We start from the raw sequence: 21248 nt of genomic DNA on the forward strand, positions 1-21248 counted from the left end.
GGCAAAAATAAGGGGGTTTATAAGTAAGATTTTAGAGTTTTTTAGTCCCTAGTTTTGGAAAAGTATATGTAGGAGTTTGTTTCTTAGTGATAAAAGATTATAGGGTAAACTGAGTAGTTTCACTGGCAGTGGTATTGTATTATTCTGTTCAGCACAACCTCTGAGCTATTTGTAGTCTTAAAGTTTCTTTTAAGATATTTCATAAACTCAAATAGGTGAGTCAGTGTTCTTCAGTGGAGTTATTCTTTTTATATTCCACCCCTACCAGTCTTCAAGACACCGACTTCAGCTGGCCTTGTGAAGTTCTTTTTGTGGCACTTAAGTTGAAACACTGTGTTAAGTGTGCTTCTGCTGTAAAGAATCTGCAGTGTCTTTAGGAGATCCAGTTTTATTAGCAAAGGGTTCCAGATCAATTTTTTGGAATACAATAATACAAAAATAGGGCTTTTTTTAACTACTGAAATTAATTGACCAACCAGATATTAAATCATAACAGAATGCTAATGTGCCATTTAGTACTACTTCAGTTTAAAGTATTTGTGACAAAGGCTGCTCTTAAATGTCTTGTTTCTTCAAAAAACTCTATGAAATTTAAAAAAAAAATTAATTTAAAAATTTAATTTAAATTTAAATTCTAAATTTTTTTTTAAATATTACAAAATTCCTTTAAAATGTTTTTGCTAGTTTTCTTTTAATACTTGATTCTTGAGAGTATTGAGTCAAGCCTGGAACTTCCCCAAGTGGAATTCAGTAGCTTGATTTTCATAACTATGTCTAAATCCCCAAATGCTGTTAATCTATGGCATCATCATATGAAATTTTTAAAATAGTGATTTTTTTTTAAATAATTTTATGCTACATGGGCATGTGCTTAGTCAGTAGAGTATTTTTCCCCTATATTATTAGCAGAATGCTTCAGAGATTCTTGAGATATCTGGCCTGTGTTTGTATTGGAGGAGGAGGCAACTTTATTATGAAAATACTGGGGGGTTGTGTACATGGGGTTTTTTTATTATTGTTTTTGTTTGTTTTATTGCTGGGGAGAAAGGCAGGGTATTTTTTAATAGTTAGTGCAAACAGCCAGATTCTTTAATCAGATCAGTCATAGGGCTCTGTGGACAAACCCAAGGATTACTTCATGCAGGATCTTAAATCAGGGCACTTCCTGTTATTTGAATGCAATAATATATGGAGCCCTTCCTTACAGGGAGTAGAATTTCATGGTTTTCTGCCATTGCAACATTTCTAGTGAAATTGAATGCAATGGGAAAAAAAACAGAGGTTGTTTGTAGAAAACTTAAGTCACCAGTAGTAATTATTTTGAAATTCTGACATATGTAGCATCAAAAATGTTACATAAGCATCTTAAATTAACTTGCATTATTATGTTTTAGCTAATAAAGTAGCCCTTAGAATAAGTAACATTCTAGAACTGTTTGATGTACATAATCATTTTAGGCTTAGCATAGTATTTTGTTACATGAGAATCCTCAGAATTTTGCTAGAGATTATCAGTGTTTTTCCTGTTTTGTTTTACCTTTAAGGGTATAATTCTTGTGTTATTGAGTATTGGGTTTTTGTTACAGAGTACAGTACATGTAAATGACAGAGTTGTTCCTCAGCCACCCCTTCAGAAATTGTCTGCAGAGAAGTTGACAAGAGAAGGAGCTTTTCTTATGGATTGTGGTTCAGTAAGTTAAAATTTCACACATGCTTTTTAAAAAAATTTCTAAGGAGAAAAAGAAAACCAAAAAGCAGTGCCTGCTATCTTATTAAAATCAGTCAGCTCTCAGCAATAACAGTGTTGTGAATCAGCATTCCAGGTAACCTAACAGGAATCTGTGTTCCAGTGAAAAGCTTTCATATTTTGATCTGAGGCTATATTTGTCTTTGAGGCTATAGAGGTTGATTTTATAATATACCAAGAGATCACATAAAGATTTTTTTTTATGGAATTAATGTATTTTAATTTTCCAGAATTTCTTTTAATGGCTATTGAATTGCGCATACTAGAGGATTTAGCAAAACACTTGGTGCAGGAATGTTCTCAGATATGCACAAAGAGTGGGTTTATGATTTGTAGCCTGTGTTATGTAAGAGTTGCAAGTGAGAGGGAATTGGAGACTGAACAAAATCTGTACAGTTTAAGGCATTTGTAGAATTTGCACTAAAACACACTCAATTGGATAAAGCATTATGCTACCCAGTGGCAGTCTAGAAGGTTCTTTTAACCTTGAATCACTTCAGGGGTGAGTGTCAATGTAAAACCAGCTTTTGTCTCCAGACCTCTGAAGTAATTACTACAATAAGCATTGATAATTAGTGCTTTGCTACAGCTTGTTTAGATTGGGAAGCCGGTGTGCAGTAACCAACAGAATGGTGTGAATTCAGATAATTTGAGGGGTTTCATTTAAGAAGGTAACATGGGAAATTACTGCATTAACTGTTCCATTATAAATGTGTCCTGCAACATCATTCTTTCAGTATTTGAATTCTAGCTATATTTTTTAATATATTTAATGACCTTACTCTGTTACCAATGTACTGATTATTTACACACTTCCTTATGAATATAGACATGTATGTATGAATTGCAACTGGAACACTCAAGTGATACATTTGCATGGAAGTTACTATTCTGGTACTATTCCTATTGCATCACCACTTACCTGTTTCTAAAATGTATGCAGGGCCTTTTCTTAAACTGATTCTGACATCTTACAGATTTTTTACCTTTGGATTGGAAAAAACTGTGATAACAACTTCATAAAAGATGTCCTTGGATACCCGAATTATGCATCAGTGCCACAGAAAATGGTAGGCATTTTAATGAGCTGAGCTGTAAACTGCTTACACTTGTAATGTGCATTTAATCTATTTATTTCTGCATTTGCAGTTTTTAATTGTGTAACTATGAGTTAGGTTGGGTTTTTTCATAGTTAGGTAACTTCTAACCTCTTGTCAGCTTCATAGGAGCCAGATAGAAGTTGTCAGATCTTTTCAAGGAAAGAATGTAAACATGTAAATTTCATCATTCATGAAATGCCAAACAGTTGCTCTATAATATAACTGCTTTTAATAATTTAATGGAAGTACAAAATTTACCTCTTCAGATGTGTTAATAATTAAGATTAGAGTTAGTTTGTTGATAACATAGTTTTCAGAAGCCTTGTGTTCTCTGAACCTGGTATAAGTTACTAAATCTGTGATATGACACAATAGGCCTGTAAGTTACGGTAAGAGTTAATTTTTACTCAGCTTCCAAGCCTTGGCTCAATGTTAGAAAGAGAAACTTTCGGCTGTTAGAACATCAGAAACCCTTGGATGTGTGTTTTGGTGGAGGGGTTTTTATGGTGTAACCTGTACCTTTAATCTAGTGTGTGAAACAGAGCAGCAATTAAAGAGAAGTCTCCTCTTCAGTAAGTAGTGATTCCATAATATCCACAAGGATGGACCCTTTCAAGACACTCTAGGAAAGTTCAGAATCAAATGGTTATATCCAAATAGTACCAAAAAATTGTGGCATAGGAACACATAGGTAGGTATTTTCTGCTAACAGTTGCATAGTATCAGGAAGGAAAGTGAGGAGAACAGGTTAAAAGTGGTAAGCTTTAAGACTACTATAAAACTGGACTGCTTGTTCAGAGTTTTGTATTTTGCATGTATTAGCAATTTAGAACTGTCCCCTATGACCAGCTGGTGGTCCAGAAGAACTTAGATAAATGAAGGATGATAATTTTTTTCTAATGGTTATATGGCATCTATTATAATGAAAATGAGACAAAAAGTTACATAAAGTTATCTTTGCTTTTAAGTTATGCCCTCATTCTACAAAGGTAGCAGTGGAACTACTTTAACTGAAATAAATTCCTTTGTGTCATGTTAATTTAATTGTCTTTAAGCATTGTATTGGCTGAAGAGGTGATATATTTAGCTCAGTGAATTGCTCAACCCTTTTAAGTCTATTTTTTTCAGGTTATTCCCTAACCAAATAGTCCAGTAGCATCTTTCCATTGATATTTAGATAAAATTCAGATTTTACTTCTTGTTTCTTCAGTGATGCAAAGTGCAACATATAGAAACTTGATTGACAGAATAAGGTACAGGCAAGAAAACTGCAAAATCGGCATTTTGAAGAGACTTTGCTGTCTAAAATCTTTTGCACTTAAAACACAGTAAACTGTGTTTTTAAAAGTTAAAGATGTTTAAAAGTTAAAGATGTACTCCTTATAGCAGTGCACCACAGATACTATATGAAGTATTGTCCTTTAAGCTGAAGAAAAACATCTGTGTATGTAAATCCATGGTTAGTAACTTCTTAACAGAGATTGTGGCTTGAGTTATGTTACAACTTTCAGGATCTGTTTTTTTAAAATAGTTTCAGTAATAAAAGGTGATGGTTTCTTTCAATTATCTTCAACCAGACACAGCTTCCTGAGGTGGATGCACCTTCTTCAGAAAGGACACGATCTTTTATATCTTGGCTTAGAGATAGTAGACCTTTAAGTCCAGTTCTTCAAGTAATAAAGTAAGTATTTCTATTATGCACTAAGTTGTTACTAGCAACTTGTATTTACAATTTCTAATTAAGACTGATGAAAAGTGAGTGTATCTGTCTTGGAAGAAACTGATTAACATCACCTTCCCAACTGATAAAATGCTGTTTATAAAACTGTCATAGTGACAAAAGTTTTCTTTGAATCTAGTGAAAATTCAGTTGCTCATAATTTTATTGGTAGAAATTAATTGCATATATTTATTAGGAATATACTAAACCTCAGTGGATGCCCTTTTGATCAATGGTGTTAACCAGGTTAGTTTCTGATATAGCTTTTATAATTTCATTATATATGTATAAAAAAGATTCAAGTAAAGTTAGTAATATGTAGATGGTTTAGTAATTGTATGTATTTGTCCTGTATGAGATCTACAGGACAGCAGCTGATAGATGAGTCAATTTCTGAAGCCTTTTCTAGCTATGACTTGCTTAAGGAGGTTTAAATTCTATGAACTGTTTATACTTGAGATTACATTTCACTTGTAGAGTACTTGTTTAACTGAGCTGGGCAGGAGATCACTTTTTAGAGAGTAAGATGACTTGCTCAGAGAAATGATACTGAACTATAGGACTGAAGGTCTTGAGCTGTTGGCATTGTGGCTGCTGCTTGAGTTGTAGGAATTTCTGATAGACCATGATAAGTAGGAGAGCTTTACTGCATGCTGCACAACACTGGAACAGAGAGGACTGTGTCCCAACAAATTTTTATCGGGCAGTAATTTTGGATACTAGGTCTTTGACATGTTAACTTTTCTATTCTGTTGCTAAGGAAGAAAATCTGGGGAGGCAATTGAGATTACATGTAAACAGAGATGTAGTTTTTACATTTTTTCATTGCCACCAGCATATTTGTTAGCCTCATAGACAAAAGAATTTTTACATTTCCTTTTTTGTGTTTCTTCAAGATACTCTAAGTGCTATATTTCACCTGCTTTTCTACCGTTTTATATACTTAAAAAGATGCTCTTGTTTTATAGTGTATTGCAAACGTCAAGATTTTCTAGACTTTGGATTATTTGCAATTGTAATCTATTTGGACTGAATTTATACTCCAAGTGACAGACAGTCAGCAATTTATTAGAACTTATCTCTCTGAATTTGCAGTGAATTTTTTTGCTCAAAGTTTGATTTTGCTCAGTACCTTCTCTTCTTCTTTCAGAGATGAGAACCCTGCCAAAACAGATTTTTTTCAGCATTTAATTGAGGATCGGACAGAAGCAGCTTTCTCGTATTATGAATTCCTACTTAATATTCAACAGCAGATTTGTAAGTGACCAAGGAAGAGGTAGAGTAAAAAGTCTGACTCCAGACAAGCATGGGCCAAGAGAACCATATGGGAAGTTACAGAAGTGGATGCTTGTTCTTTACAATACACAGTGACCAGCACTGTTTTGGAAGCTTTACAGCTAAAGGAGTATACATTTCCAAAAGAGTTTTGCAGATTTCATTCAGTCTAAAAGTGCTACGAGTGATGAAGCTGTTTCACTAGTAAACTTTAAAATTGGTTTGTACACGTTTCCAGTTGTGCAGCGGTATGGTGCTCTGTTTATTGCAAGCTGGTGAATTTATGTAGCTATGTGGGATGATATTTCTTAACAAAATGTACAATTAGGTAAAGCCTTTTTTCTTACATTTGTTATAGTAGCCCTTCCAGATCCAAATCCTTAACAGAGATGTCAAAGGGCAGTGATGTATGTTGGTTGTTTATATGAATTTCTTTTTAAAAGGAATGGTTCATACTTCCTCAAGACTTCAGCAAATTCCCTGTGAAAGTTGTAGAGTTTCAGTAAAGTAAATCAATTGTAGAAATAAAATATATAATGTACATAGGTATTACATTTGTAAAGAAAATGTAAAAAATGTAACTAAAAAAAGACCTAGCTCATTGTGCAGAATTGTTGAGTACTCGATGATGATGAATTGTTTTGTCCCAGGCTAGACAATGAAGTTGACCATTAAAACATGATAAAAGTATCAATGTAGAAGGAATATAGCTGCTGCTTCTGTTAATTTTAGGTGAATTTATTTATGATTGGCTTACTAATTAAAATACTTTGCTTTATCATGTGGTTTTATATTTATGCAACTATAATAATAATTTTCCAGCTAAACTCTTACCGAACTGAATATTGAAGAAAACATGTTTACCACCTTATTTCACAGACCTGGGAAGGTAGGAGAAAACACCACATAATCTGAAATGAGTTTTGATACAGAGTTCCTAAACCCCTTCTAATGTATTATCCTAAAGAAGGCATATCTGTTAATCTTGTTTTGCATTTTATAACTACTGTAGTCTTGGTCCAGGTTTCTGTAACTTGTGTTGTCTGCCATTTAGAGTAAGTGTGGGTAATCACACACTTATAGATTTGAATTCTGCTGTGATCTAAGGAAAAACAAGAAGGGATGTAAAAATTAATTACAATACATCAGTGAAAGTAAAGGCTTTAAAATGACAAAATTCAAAATGTAATCACACTTGCATATTTCAGAAACTTTATTCTTGCTAATGTTTTGGTAACTCAAGAGTTTGGGCTTTTTGATAGACTAATGACAGATTTTTTTCAGTTTGGTGAATTTGGGATGGTTTTCTTTGGCCTTTTTTTTAGAGACACAATAGAATTAATTCATAAAGCACAGTCAATCATACTTAGTTTCCTGAACTTTGTTTATCTGTTTGGTTTAATGAAATGTGACTACAATGGAATAATTAAGTACAAAAAAGTAAATTATTATTAGTATGATTACATTTTAATTTAATGTAGCCTTGAAAATGCTAACATTGTATTTTAACTGCTATAGCCCCTCAGTCAAATATCCAAGGAGAAAATGTACTAGCTATGGTTTGCAAATGCTTTAAAAGCTACAACAGTTAAATTGCACCAGTAGTGTTACTCTGCATGTTAGCACAAACTCATTGTTTGGAGAAGATACCTTATATTTGTGTGTTGTCCTTAACTAAATGTGTTTAAGTTACCCAAAGAATTACATAAGAGAAACTTTCCATTTAGTAAGTTAATTTATCATGAAATAAACATCTGAGGCAATGCTGAATGTTGTCCCGAAATAAGACCTTCAGGATTTCAGTGCTTGTTTGTAAAGTAATGTGCATTGGGTGAAAGCCAAGTGCTGCTGAAGAGTGGGGCATCTTAAAAATCATTTGTATTTGTGAAGATGAGAAGAGCATGTTAACATTTCAAATGCTCCATGAAGATGCTTCTGATTTGTGAGTTTGGTGTTGATATCTGGGAACATGTTATGCCATGATTAATTGCAACATATTCTGTAAAATCATTTCTTAAAGCTTTATTCTTCTAGTATAGTTTTTGTATATAAAAACTATGAAAAATACATCTTTAGAGCTATTTGTTCAGTAAAATTATTACACAGCACAGAGAATATAGTTATTTTTTTATTAATTATAGAGCATATCTCCATTCTGACTGATTTTTGGTTTAAATTTTAACAAGATAGTCTTATGGAAATACCTTGAATTTGAAACATCTCAGTATTCAGGGTACTGATTTTAGTCTTCAATCAATAGAGTATCTGTAGGCATGGCAAGAGTATCTCTCTGAGAAGGACCTGGGTGTCCTGGTGGAGAACAAACTGTCCATGAGCTTGCAGTGTCCTTGTGGCCAAGAAGGCCAATGGCATCCTGGGTGCATTGGGAAGAGCATTGCCAGCTGGTCGAGGGATGTGATCCTGCCCCTCTGCCCAGCCCTGGTGAGGCACATCTGGAGTGCCATGTCCAGTTCTGGGCTCCTAAACACAAGAGGGACATGGAGCTCCTGGGGTGGGTCCAGCAGAGGCCACAAGGGCGATGAGGGGACTGGAGCATCTCTTATGAGGAAAGGCTGAGGGAGCTGGGTCTGTTCAGCCTCGAGAAGAGATGACAGAGGAGGAAACTCATCAGTGTCTATGAGTATGTGAAGGGGGTGGAGGCAGGCCCTGTGATGGGCATCAGTGATGCCCAGCAATAGGACAAGAGACAACTGGCAGAAACTGATGCACAGAAAGTTCCACCTGAGCATGAGGAAGAACTTCTTTACCATACAGGTGGCTGAGCACTGGAACAGATTGCCCCGAGAGGCTCTGGAGTTTCCCTCACTGGAGATAATTCAAAAGCCATCTGGATGCAATCCTGTGCCATGTGTCTTGCGATGAGCCTGCTTGAGCAGGGGTATCAGACCAGATAAGCCCTGCTCCCTTCCAGCTCAGCATTCTGTGATCAAAAAGACAATTTCTGTTAAAATGGTTTGGATCACGCCACTGTAACAGAAGATACAGATTGAAGATTAATCCCACCAAGGGGAGTACTGTGAAGCTCAACAAGTTTATTGCCTACTTAAGTAAGGTTTGGGAGAAGAGTTAAAAGACATACTTTCATATCTGCTTTAACAAAGTGCTGAACTGCCCAAAGTAGCTCTCTAGCCATTCTAGGAATTTAACTTTTCCCTAAGTGTCTTCCATACTGCATAATATAATGCATGTCTTCTTCATAAGAAATTTAAGATTTCCCAGGGAAGATGTTTGCCAGCCCCAGCTAAGTAAGCCTTTGGGTGATCGGTTCAAATGTTCAGTATTTTAAATACTGACAGTGGGGATCCCTTTCATGTCTTTGCTTTACAATGCAACATCTTAGATGTGTTTTACCTAGGAAGCAGTATGGAAGTTCTTGTGGGAGAAATTAGAGCCCATGAATGGGCTCTAATTTCTTCTTAGGGAGCTGCATCACGTGTCCTACCCTTACAATGGTAGGACATGTGATGCAGCTCCCTAAGAAGTGTTATTGAACTCAATTCTTTATTTAGTTCTTAAGCTTATTTGAAATAAACCTATTTATTACTTGGTGCAGTACTTCTCATGGCAGTGAAGGAAAGATGACTGGGGGAAATAATTTTGTTTTGCCTTGGCTTTCTGTAAATTGTGTTAGATACCAAAATGATAGTTTTGTCATGGCTGGTGTTCATAAAAAGCCAAAATCAGTTGTTAGTAATCCTGAGAGCCAAGAGCTCTTCAATAATATTAAATGTGGAGTCAAGTTTTTTCACATCAGGTAGATTTTAAGAATTTTCTTATGAAGTTTCAAGGTATGGGGCACAAGTGGATAAATGAGGAACTAATTAAAACCTCAGTCACTGATTTCTGCAGTTGGAAGTTTTGGACTGTATTTGTCACTGCAGGCAGGAAGTAGCCCTGCAGAAATTCAGTAGCCAGTGTGGGGACCGGGGAGGTCTGAGGCTTAGCTGGCAATGAATTGATGCAATACTGTAAATATGTATCTGTTACTATGTAAAAATTACTTAAATGATGTTTTGTTTAAATTAGTTTTTTACATTTTAATACATGTTAATTTTTTATATAGTATTTTCTGCTAGTTTATTCAGTTCTAAAAAAGTGTGAGAGGGTTTTACATGCCCTATTGCATCTCAGATTTTCCTAAAGGAGGTAGACAGTAATTAGAATCACAGATAGTTTCTGATTTTAGCATACCAGGATCTTTGGTAGACTTGTGTTGGGAATTTTAAAGGAAATGGGCAAACTATAATGATTTATTGATGCAATTTCTTTACCTCTCAGCCTCTAGAATTAAAAAAAAAAAAAAAAAAAAGAAAACCATTTCTAGCAGTCTTCCATGTCTTTACTTAAACTGATGTTATGTCATATTCAAATTCAGGAATCTGGAAAAGTGCGGTTACAGCTTTTGCAAATAACTGGGATTGAAGTCTCTTTTGAGAACATTTTATTTTTCCTCAAGAGATACTGATGATTCCTGTCCATGGAAAAATCCAAAGGCATTTCTACTTTTTGGAGTGTATCAAGAGAATTCTCACATGATTAGCATCATGTAAAAGATTATTGCAACAACAATGACAACTCAAATAACTACATAATAGGTCTTTCTTCATTTTATGCTTCAATCCACTTGCAGGGCCTTTGATATCTTTTCCTTTACAGTTTTGATAACTAGAAAAAAGTAAATATTACACAGAATTTCTTCTTACTTTCCTTTGGCAGACCTTAGCAAAAGGAGCTGCCTAATTAGCAGTACCAGTCATGCACAGGATTTTAGTCTGTGCACACTTCTGCAGAAGATAAATAGGGGAAGTGGCAGAACTCCTGGAAGTATTTCACAACCTATTAAATTTTTTTTTTTAAAGGAGAAAGGATTAAAATTTTATTTTCTTGCACCTATTTCCCTTTATGATTTTTTGGTTTTTATTTACTTAAAGCTACATTTGAGGCTTTTATTTTATTTTTTTTCAGATGTTAAGAGAACCCTGCCCTAGAGGCATCATCAAATACAGATCTCCAATTACACCCTTAATCATGCTACCATTAAAAGAAAAGAGTCAATTTTACAAAGGTCAGGAGTGTTGGAAGGAAGTACTGTTTGGTTAGCAAGCAGTATAATACTTCTTTATCAATGTGAGTAGAAAGTTTCCACTTGCAAGACACTGAGGCCTTGTGGGATTCTTGAGTTAAGTGTTTATTGGCATAAAAATCCTCAAGTATGAGATATAGTTGGTCATAATTAGCCATCTTGGTAATCTGCTAACCATAGGAAATGTTATTCTCATATTGCTTGAAAATATATATTAAAAATTAACAAATTGTTTCATGTTGAATTATCATTTGGGTGGAGAAAGTAATATTTAGGAAAATACTTTCTTCTTTTGATAACTTCTGTAGATACAATGCTTTCAAAAAGTTCTGCAGGCTTTAAGTCTCAGCTTCTATGAATACAAAAAACTACTAAAAATTACCTGATGACCTAATGCTGAAGGAAAAAAAAAAGGAATAAAATATGTAGAAGTCGTCTGTAGCTAAGGAATTCTTTCTGCTCTTTTCGGCACCAGAATATGATGCCTTCATTATCTGCAGTAGAGCTTAGGAGAGGCCAGAACTAAAAGTGGAATCTCTGGTACATGTCCTCATCCAGCTTACTGAGCATGTGCAGAGCTTCTGAAAGATTGGTGCTTTCCTATCCAGATGATGTTTAGGCATTTCTTACAATCTGGCTGTATTTCACAGTGCCTTATATGTTCATTCAAAATAAAAAGCCATTTGAGTTTGCAAGTTTTCCCTTTTCCCTCATCCAAGCTATTATTTCAAGTTACTAAACCATGTACATATAAGTGTAATTTATTCTTGGAGAGCAAGCATGAAATCTTTCAGCCTTCCAAACATGTTTTGAAACTTTTTAAGTTCCGGGAAGAAGAGTGGAAACTCCCTGTGCAACACAGGCTCTGGCATCTCCAGCAGTGCGGCGGGATCGATTCTGCAGGAGGGACACAGCCCTGGGAAAAGCAGCATGAGGGGGCTGGCAGCTGCTCCAGCCCTGTCAGGCTGCAGCTGGAGCATCAAGCAGCACTGCCCATCCACCTGGCCCAGCATCCTGTCTCCTTTAAGAGTGACTACTATCCGATGGTTGGGGTGAAACATTAGAAATCCCTCATGTGCAAGTTGTCCTACCCTGAGATGCATCTCTACCTGACGTATTTAGACATCAGCTGGATATGTAAAACCCTGTCAGCGTTTTTGCTTATCAGAGTAACTGAGTATTGTTGGCCTTAGACTGAGTCATTTCTTCTAATGGGTGGTTTTGGGTATAATTACCTGTGGAGAAAAGTATAATTTTTCCTTCTTTCTGAAAGATTCCAAGTGTTCTGTACCTTCCTGAACTGGGGACAACAGGAGCTAGCAAGCTGCTCTATGCTTTTCCTTCTTTAGTACTCTCTTAAGTCTTCTACTTAATTTGCCTTCTGTGGCTTTCAGTTTCTCAGTGTGTTTAAATTTCTGATGGCATGATCATTTGTCTTTCCATACCACCTCTTAGGATTATACTTGACATAGGTGCCTAGTTACTATGCAAGCTATCACAAATGGAGTTGCATGAGCTGATTTACATGAAGGTGGGTATCACCAGCCATTTCCCTTTTCTAGTCTTTTTCATCCTGAGTTCTTGTTACCATAAATGGAGTTAACCAGTAATACCTATGTCTTTAAATAAGCAAATGTGCTTGTGCTATAAAAAATAAGTTAAGTTCTGTGTTACCTTCATGGAGAAATTTAAAACAAAACCAAAAAAAACCAAAACCAAAAAAACCAACCAAACAACAACAACCAAAAAACCCAGAAACAAAAACACACCAAAAAACCCAAAAACAAAAACCACCCCCCCCCCCCCAACAAAAAAAAACCCAACTAAGAAATCCCCCAAAACAGAAACCTGTTAACTCTCAGCCCTCCTCAATGTTAGGAGTTACTAAAACTGGATAAAGACTTTTTCAGCTCCTTCAAAATTTAGCACTTTCCTTAAAAAAACTCTGGAAGTTACTGAAATCTTGTAGGTATATGTAGAAACTGCATGTTCTAGAAAAGAAAAAGTTCCAGATATGACTGCAAGACCTCTTGAAGCAGGAGATAGAACTTCTAGGAATGTCAGTCAGCTTCAACTTGTGAATTTTATGTGAAACAAAAATAAAATATCTTAGGAGTCAGCCTTTTCTCAAACACACTGCTATGCTTCTGGAAGCCTTTCTTCCTCAGCCTAAAACACTAACAGGGCAGACAACATTATACCACCTTGAAGGCAGGGAGGAGTGTTACCCAAACAAGAAGATTGCAACAAAAACCCGTGAAATGTTTTCACAAATACACTCTGCAGAACAGGCAGATGGAGAAGAATGTAGTGGGAAGAGATGGGGGTTGGAGTGGATACTCATCCCTAAGTATTTACATAAAACAGGATGTCAAATTTTTAGACAGAGTATGGTTCTGACTCATGCAGTTTGAGCTCAGCTCTGGTGGTCATTTGCAATGACTACTGTGAAAAGACAATGCAATCTAACAAAAAGAACATGCTGCTGTGCCTGTGCATTACATTCTCTACCATAATGAATGCTTACTTTGAGCAGTAATTTGTTACTGCTATTTCCAGGTTTGGGCTGTGACTTTCCTTTCAGGAAGGGCAATGGAATCCTGCCAAATAGAAACAAATGGCTCTGGAGAGGAGATATCAAATGAAATAAAACTGAAAAAAACCAAAAAAAACCAGAAAATCCAGAGACATAGTGACTAAAAGAAAGTGGTCTGGGTGGAAATGAGGTGCAGTGCAAAGGACCAAAAGAGACCAAAAGGAACCTAACAGCTGTTGCAAAAGCAGGGGAAAAATCAAGGAGGCAGTCACAACTTGGAGGGGAAGACATCAGGGACATGGCATGGATACTTCAAAAAAGAAAAAAAAAAAAAAATCTTGGCCAAAGCAAAGCCATCAAAAGTCATGGCATGCCATCAAGTGCAGGGACATGCGCGACATACACCAAGGCTTCCAAAATGGATCTCCGCTGAAGGCCAAAACAAATAAGAAGGACTTAGGAACACTCTGGAATGGAGATAGCATCAAAGGAAACGAAATTGAAGGAGAAAAAAAAAATGTTTGAAATTTAGTGACTACAAGAAAGTGGTCTGGGCCGAAATGAGGTGCAGTGCAAAGGACCAAAAAAGGCCAAAAGGAACCTCACAGCTGTTGCAAAAGCAGGGGAAAAATCAAGGAGGCAGTCACAACTTGGAGGGGAAGACATCAGGGACATGGCATGGATACTTCAAAAAAGAAAAAAAAAAAAAAAAATCGTTGCCAAAGTCAAAGCCATCAAAAAACATGGCATGCTATCATTTGCAGGAACATGCACAAAATACACCAAGGCTTGCAAAAATTGATCCCCAGTGAAGGCCAAAACGGAAAGGAAGGCCTTAGGAACTCTGGAATGGAGTTACCATCCAAGGAAATGATATTGAAGGAAAAAAAAAAGAAAATTGGGAAATTTAGTGACTACAAGAAAGTGGTCTGGGCTGAAATGAGGTGCAGTGCAAAAGACCAAAGGAGGCCAAAACTCACCTCACAGCTGTTGCAAAAGCAGGGGAAAAATCAAGGAGGCAGACACAACTTGGAGGGGAAGATATGAGGGACATGGCATGGATACTTAAAAAATGAAAATAAAAAACCAACAAAATCTCTGCCAAAGTCAAAGCTATCAACAGGCATGGCATGCCACCAACTGCAGGGACTTGCACAAAAGATTGCCCAAATTGATCCCCATTGAAATCGCAAGATTTCCTGTCTGTTTCTGAAAAGATCGTTCCCCTTTCCCCTTGCTTCTACGTTTTTTGTATTTGAGTGATGTATGTTGAAGTGTACATAGCCACTACCACTCCCACTTACTAGCATGGAATGCTTAGGCAGACTTTTCAGTGAGGAGCCCTCACTACAAGGGTTTTGCTAATTTCTGAACAGCTGTTGTTTCCTATCCAGCACTGATGACATTAAATTTGCGTGTTCTCACGTTTTAAGCCATCAGTCTTTCAGGTGTAGTGTAGGTTATTAAGGCTGCCTGTGTGGGGAAAACCACTTAGGTTTCTTTCTATGATCTCTTTAATACTGCAGGTGCCAAGCTATAGACTTGTGCTCTGTCTCTGTGGCAGAGTGATGCAGAAGGAAATAAGCCTGGAAACAGCCAAAGCTCTGCTTTGGGTTTAGCCAGGGAAAGGGAAACAGCTAACTTTTCCATCACGCTGCTGCTGTCTGATGACAGATGCCTTGAGCACAAGCTGGGCCTGGAATGGATCCAGAACTGAAACTCAAAATGGGAGGTCTCCACCCATATCTTTCTGGCCTGTTTGTTGTGTGTTTCTCCCTGGAGCTGTGGCACCTGAGGCAGATTAGTCTAATTTCCCTGTGCAGTGGCAGCTAGAAGGGATGTTCTGCCTTGTCTCCCCACTATCCTACCAGCTCCCTCCATCCACAGTCATGTAACCACTTCAAAGATATATTTACAAGCCAGAGGAAGCATATCAGAAAGTCTAAATAAGAAGGGACACACTGTAAAAAGATTCAGAATAGGGAGATGATGCCATCACCCTTTAACTGTGATTTGGGTCCCTGCTTTACTGACTTAATACTCCAGTATGATTTAGACAGCCTGGCAACACTGTAATAAAAGTGTGTTTTATGAGCCTCCACCTCTAAGCACTTCTGCCTTGAGTAAGACTTTCTCTGTGTAATTGGTGTCCAGGTATTTTCCCATGTGACGTCATGCCTTAGAGCAGTTTATTTAGGAAATCTTACTGGCATGATCCCCTGCTCTATAAATAACCCAGATCTTTTGTTTGTGTTCTGTGCCGGGCAGTGATAGGTCTCATCTCATTCTTTCTTTAGTAGAGCAGGAGGACTAGTATATTAGTACTGGCAGAGGTAATATTTCGCAATGAACTCTTCTTTTATACCTTGAAGAGAGATTTTTTTTGCTCTGTGTCATGGGAGAGAACATAATTTTTCCCTGGTGAAAAACTCTTGTCTTTACACTGAATGGCACATTGCTGATACCATGTCCAGAAGTGCTCCCCTCTTCATGAAAATATGGGAGTTTGGGTTTCATTCTTGAGACTTTTGGGAAAATTCAGGCTGTTTACTAATGACTTGTAAATGACCTTACCTCGAGTTCTGCAAGCAAGGCTTGAGATCTTATATTTGCTGCTGAAGAGGAGAGATTTTGCAGCAACTTTTCATCACCAGACACAGGATAAATTCGAGTATAGACATGTTTTTTGGGAGATATCTCAGAATTTTCTTCTATGGCATTACATTTTCTGTTTTGAACTGTAGTGTGCAAGAGTTAAAAAGAAAAACCTGTAGCTGTTGGTTTTCAAGTAAGAGGCATTGGAAAATTTTGTCCCAGGAGTATGCTGAATCCTGCTCACTGAAGGAGAATGGAATGGAATGGAATGGAATGGAATGGAATGGAATAGAATAGAATAGAATAGAACAGAACAGAACAGAACAGAACAGAACAGAACAGCCTTACAGAGAGAACTTCAAACTTTCTGCTGTGGGTTTGGTATTGTTGGGGGAGTTTTAAGTCTTGTCATCAGATTTTTTCTGCTATCTCTCCCTTACCCACAAGGTCTGGAAAAGTACCGGTGAACAAAAACCGAAGCATTTACAGAACTGTGATGAACTAAACAAGTCAGAGGATTAGGAAAAGGGCTTCCCTGTAATCATGGCTGAAGTTACATCTGATCATATTTGTTTCCTTGAGTGGTAAGAACATCATTCTATAATTGGGATCCTGATCAAAGTTGTCATTGGACTTCTATAGCTGGCTAATGAAGGTGATCACCTTCATTACCCAAAATCTGTGTGCCTTTCCTTTCTGTACAGATTTGAAATATAATGCATATCACCTTCAGTCATGTTCCTCTCTGTGGTGAGGGTGATCTCTGCTCTTGCAGGCATGTGTTTCTGACAATCCAGTAGGTGAGGCATGTTAGGACCCACTTCTTGGCTTGCTATTTGGCACAGGAAAACTTTTTTTTTAATTCAAAAGGTTATTTGTGTCCTTCTGTCATATCTTAAAGTTTGTTTTGAAATTTATGAAACTTAAAAGACAGACCCCTCTCCACTTGGAAGCATCAGGGTCCCTCTTATTCCCCCTTAGTTTCAGGCTTCCCTAGAACTTCTTCTGGCTTTCTTTTAGTAAATAGCTTTGTCCTTAAAAAATACCCCATAAAATATAACTTGAAACATAAGTCTTAAGTCTGTAATAATCTGCTTGTTTTCCTAGTAATTTTCTTATTGGATCTGGGGTCAGTCATGTCTGACTGATATGAAGAGAACCCGGATGCTGTGCATGCCTAAGTCACTTCCCTTGAAGTGCTGTTTCTTATTGGCAGAGCACATAGATACCAGAAGGGAAGAGATGAATCTGCACCTCACAGAACAAGAAAACTCCTTCAAAGATAGTTGCAGGTTAATATAATTTACCTTCTTGTTACCAACTACTGTAAGCATCGGGGGGAGAGAGGAACAGGCAAAAATTTGGGAACTAGCTAAAAGTTATCCCACTTGAACACACTCCAGGTTGAGGCCCTGTTTTAGCAGTTACACTCTAGAAACTTTGCCTTTCGCTCCATTGTTTAGGGATTTTAATGGTGTCTGTGCCCACAGTGATGTTTCATAGCAATATTTGTTTGTATGGTACTCAGGGGTTATGAACAGATAAATACCATGATAATTTTATGCAGAGTTTTCTTTGTCAAGTGTTGGTTATAGATGACATTAATTTAGACCTAAACTACAAGAAAATGCATTTTGAGATATCGTTTTAAAAAACCCAACTAAGTTACAGTGAACAGGGAGTATTTACAGTGGAAACTGTAAGACACAAAGCATGTTGCTTAGCCAGAAAAGCAGGAGTTGCCTCATGAGACGCACAGGTGTGAAAGGTAAATTTAGGATAGGTTTTTCAAAGCATCAAAGTCACCTTTTCAAACTTGGCAGTGACTAATGTTCTCTTAATTCTCCTGCCTGTATATAAAAATACAAGCCTTGTTTCCCAGTCCCCTCCATAAGTTAACATCCACAAGTTCCTGTGAGCATCAGTGCTTCTTTGCTCCCTATCAACTTTTGAAACCAAAGTACAAAAAATAAATACAGCATTGAACAATGACCAAAATTAAATTATGTTTTCTAGTACTGACATTGTTTTTCCTCTCCAAAGAAAACTTTGATAAAGCCATCATTATGTGGTAGAAGTATAAAAAAAAAAAAAAAAAAAAAAGAAAGCCATGGCCTAATTACCTTTGCTTGATAAAACCATAAATATTACATCTTGAATTAATATAGCTAACCATTTAATCCTTATTTCACCTTTGGGAATTTTGTGGATCCTAATATAAATTATGTTATAAAATACATAAGGTTGAGAAATTAACTTTTAGTTTTGCAAAGGGAAATTATTAAAAAAAACTCAGAGAATTTTTTCTACAGTAAATACTAATAGTGATTGTATGACAAATTGATACCTTTGGGAGTCAGTGCCTGCTAACAGCACAGCTGCTCTTCTACTGTTTCCTGGGATCACATTCATTTTAATAGATCACAGTAGCCCTGAAATGTGAGTGAATGTCTACGTGACCTCAGGTCTAAGCTGCTGGAGGTTTCTGTTCCAGAGCTCAGAAGATAACGCAAGTGGGGACTTATTTAGTCCCCTTGAGCCACCAAGTGTGCAGTTGCAGAGTTTTTCCATGACGGTGGCACTTTCAGCTCTACAGCAGCCCATTTTCTAAGACCCTTTTCACATCCTCGGGGAAGATTTTGTTTTGTGCAGTATTGCTTTGGAGGAACACCATCAAGGGCGGAGAAAGCAGAGGAATACAACAAAGCTTCCCGGTACGTTTCCCTGACGCTGTGCCGAGGGTCTGATGTGCTTCAGCGGTTTGTACTGAACTTGAAAACCTGCGTTTGTGGGCATCGAGGCGATACCCAACAAATGACTGAACAGGAACACGCTGAGCCTTGCTAGTTGCTCTACTGCTGTAAACAAAACTCTCACATAAACTGACTAACTACGAGAGCGTGTTCCGTTGCTTTGCTGTTCGTTTCGGTGGTACCTGAATGTGTTTATTTCACCGAAACCCAGGAACAGCGATAGTTCCGTTCCTCAAAAAAAAAGGCAATACTCAACGACAGAAAAGCCATATGTTCTGGTAAGACAGGCATTAATGCCTATTTGAAAATTTTTGTATAGAAAACCCGTTTCAGTTATAAGGAGAACGACGCGGAGGAGGGGTGCCAGCACCTGTAAGCAAAGGGCGGTGCGTTGGGCACGGCGGGGCGAGAGCAGCTCCCGGCCGGGCAGCAGCGCATCGCCGCCGCCGGGGACCGCCCGAGCCGCGGGACGGAGGGAGCGGCACAGCCCAGCCCAGCCCAGCCCGGCCCCTCCGGCGGCGGGCGGGAAGGGGCCGAGGGAAGGCGCACACACCGCCCCGGCCGCCGGCGGAGCCGCCCTCCGTGCGCTCGGGCTCGCCCACGCCCAGCGCGGCAGCGGCGCTGCCTGGCCCGAGGCTCAGGCCGCAGGGGCCGCAGCCCGCCGGGGCAGGAGGAGGCGGAGGTGCAGGACCATGCTGGCGGGGCTGGGCCGGGCGCTGCGCAGCGGTCGGCGGCAGCTCCCGGTGCTGCTGGGCAGGCGGGAAGGCTGCCCGCCGCCCTCGGCGCCTCAGGTAAGACGGGGAGCGGGGGAGGATCCCCGCGGGACAGCGGCGGGAAGAGGCGGAATTGCCCCTCAGGGCTGCTGGCGCCTCGCCCGCCTGTGCCCCGGGGTGCGGCGGGGGCGCAGGGGGACGGAGCTTGGGGCAGGTGTCCCCCCGGCCGGGCTGGGGCCCCACGGGCTGCCGGGTTCCGCCGCTCCCCTCGCTCGCCCCGGGCCGTGCCCGGCGGGGCGCGGTGACTCACGGGCGGCAGGAGCCGGGGGCTCTGCCCCGGTGACTCACGGGCTGCTCCGTAAACAGCGAGGAGTGAAACGCCAGGGCGCAAAAAGTTTCGCTTGCGGGCTGTCGCGGTGCTGCTGCTGCTGCCGCCGCTCTGTACGTGAAGTGCTGAAGTCCACCTGCCTTTGAGCTTCTCCGGGCTTGCAGAAGTCCCAGAGGTTCTGTGATTAGGAGCAATACAGACAAACCAACGCACGATGGATTTAAAGATCTGCTGGCGCAGATAGGATAGTGGGATACTGAGTCCTGAGCGACTCCTAATTGCTGGGAGAGGAGGCAATTCAGTCCTTTTTTTAAAGTTCTTAACAATAGAGATATGCCATGTTTATGCTTGGAAATAACTGCTGTGATGGAACACGACAGAACCCCGTCCCTGTGTCGGGGGCCCTCCCATGGCAAGGAAGTTGCTGGGGTGTGTGTGGTGACAGAAGGAAGTCCAGGGCGATCTGGCGCTTCTTACTGAGCAGCTTCCACAACCCGTGTCTCGAAGCCTGCGGCATGGGTGGAGTGGAGTTGTACGAAATGAACTTTCTATTTTTCCCCAATATTTTTTTTTCCTCAAATCATTCGAAAAGCCTATTACAAAATTCCATTGCATTAATTTGCCCCACATCCCTTAATGCGAATAGCCCCTTCTTTGCTTTCTCATGCATCATGGTATATGAGGACATCCAAGTAGGGAATTTAAGGTAAATATTGACTTAGCCTCCTTAATCTGAGGTTTTAGTGGGGTGTGCTGAAAACACCTTTTACCTCGCTGAGAGCGTTTACACTGTCATTCAGCTCACACTGACACTACCTATTCAGTTTGCCACCTCTAACTTCTCCAGGGTACTGCTTTGCAGACAAGCTTCGTGCTTTTCTAAGGCTCTAAATCGAGACTGAAAGCTGATAAAGCTTTAAGAAGAGACACCAAAAATGAGAGGAGAAGGAGGAGGTGGAGGAGGAAAAGCTCTTACTTTGGCACCACTGTCATAATAAGAAAGAGCAAAAAAATGATCGTGTCTGTTACTTTGAGGGATGGAACGACAGTGACATGCATTGGGATGGGAATTAAATTCATGCATCAAATAGGTGAAGCAGAGGGATGTTGTAATGGTGAGGAAAAATCTAATTGGGAAGAGTGTTTAATACAAGATTTGGTTTATTAAATAAGTGGAAATTTTTGGAATAAATTAATATACAATACTTTTTATGGTCTGTGCAGCTTGTTTCATGCTGTGTTTGGTGATGGGAATCAGTCTGCCCTTGTGCCTTTTAGGGCCTTGACTGGAGTTTCCACTCATATAGCTGGAGGTGGTACTTCAGTGACTACCCCATGTAGTAGGATGTGCACTTGGTCATCACATACTGCGTGTTA

The 21248-nt window shown here is 39.0% G+C and overlaps 2 protein-coding genes across 3 annotated transcripts in view; both read left to right on the forward strand.

Moving 5' to 3' along the window:
* The window catches only part of SEC24B (SEC24 homolog B, COPII coat complex component), a 45976-nt gene extending 38346 nt beyond the window's left edge, over window positions 1–7630 (forward strand). For both annotated transcript variants that reach the window (XM_059844251.1, XM_059844250.1), the window contains 4 exons: window positions 1587–1691; window positions 2725–2817; window positions 4425–4528; window positions 5718–7630. In XM_059844251.1, coding sequence (XP_059700234.1) covers window positions 1587–1691; window positions 2725–2817; window positions 4425–4528; window positions 5718–5832 — 417 coding nt within the window. In that variant the 3' untranslated portion in view covers window positions 5833–7630. The remainder of the gene's footprint in view (window positions 1–1586; window positions 1692–2724; window positions 2818–4424; window positions 4529–5717) is intronic.
* An 11782-nt stretch (window positions 7631–19412) lies between these two features.
* MCUB (mitochondrial calcium uniporter dominant negative subunit beta) overlaps window positions 19413–21248 on the forward strand; it is a 47119-nt gene continuing 45283 nt past the window's right edge. The window contains exon 1 of the mRNA XM_059844257.1: window positions 19413–19621. Within this exon, the coding sequence (XP_059700240.1) occupies window positions 19523–19621 (99 nt within the window). The 5' untranslated portion in view covers window positions 19413–19522. The remainder of the gene's footprint in view (window positions 19622–21248) is intronic.

This window comes from Haemorhous mexicanus, chromosome 4 (genome assembly GCF_027477595.1).
Source record: "Haemorhous mexicanus isolate bHaeMex1 chromosome 4, bHaeMex1.pri, whole genome shotgun sequence".
In the NCBI taxonomy this organism is placed as follows: Eukaryota; Metazoa; Chordata; class Aves; order Passeriformes; family Fringillidae; genus Haemorhous; species Haemorhous mexicanus.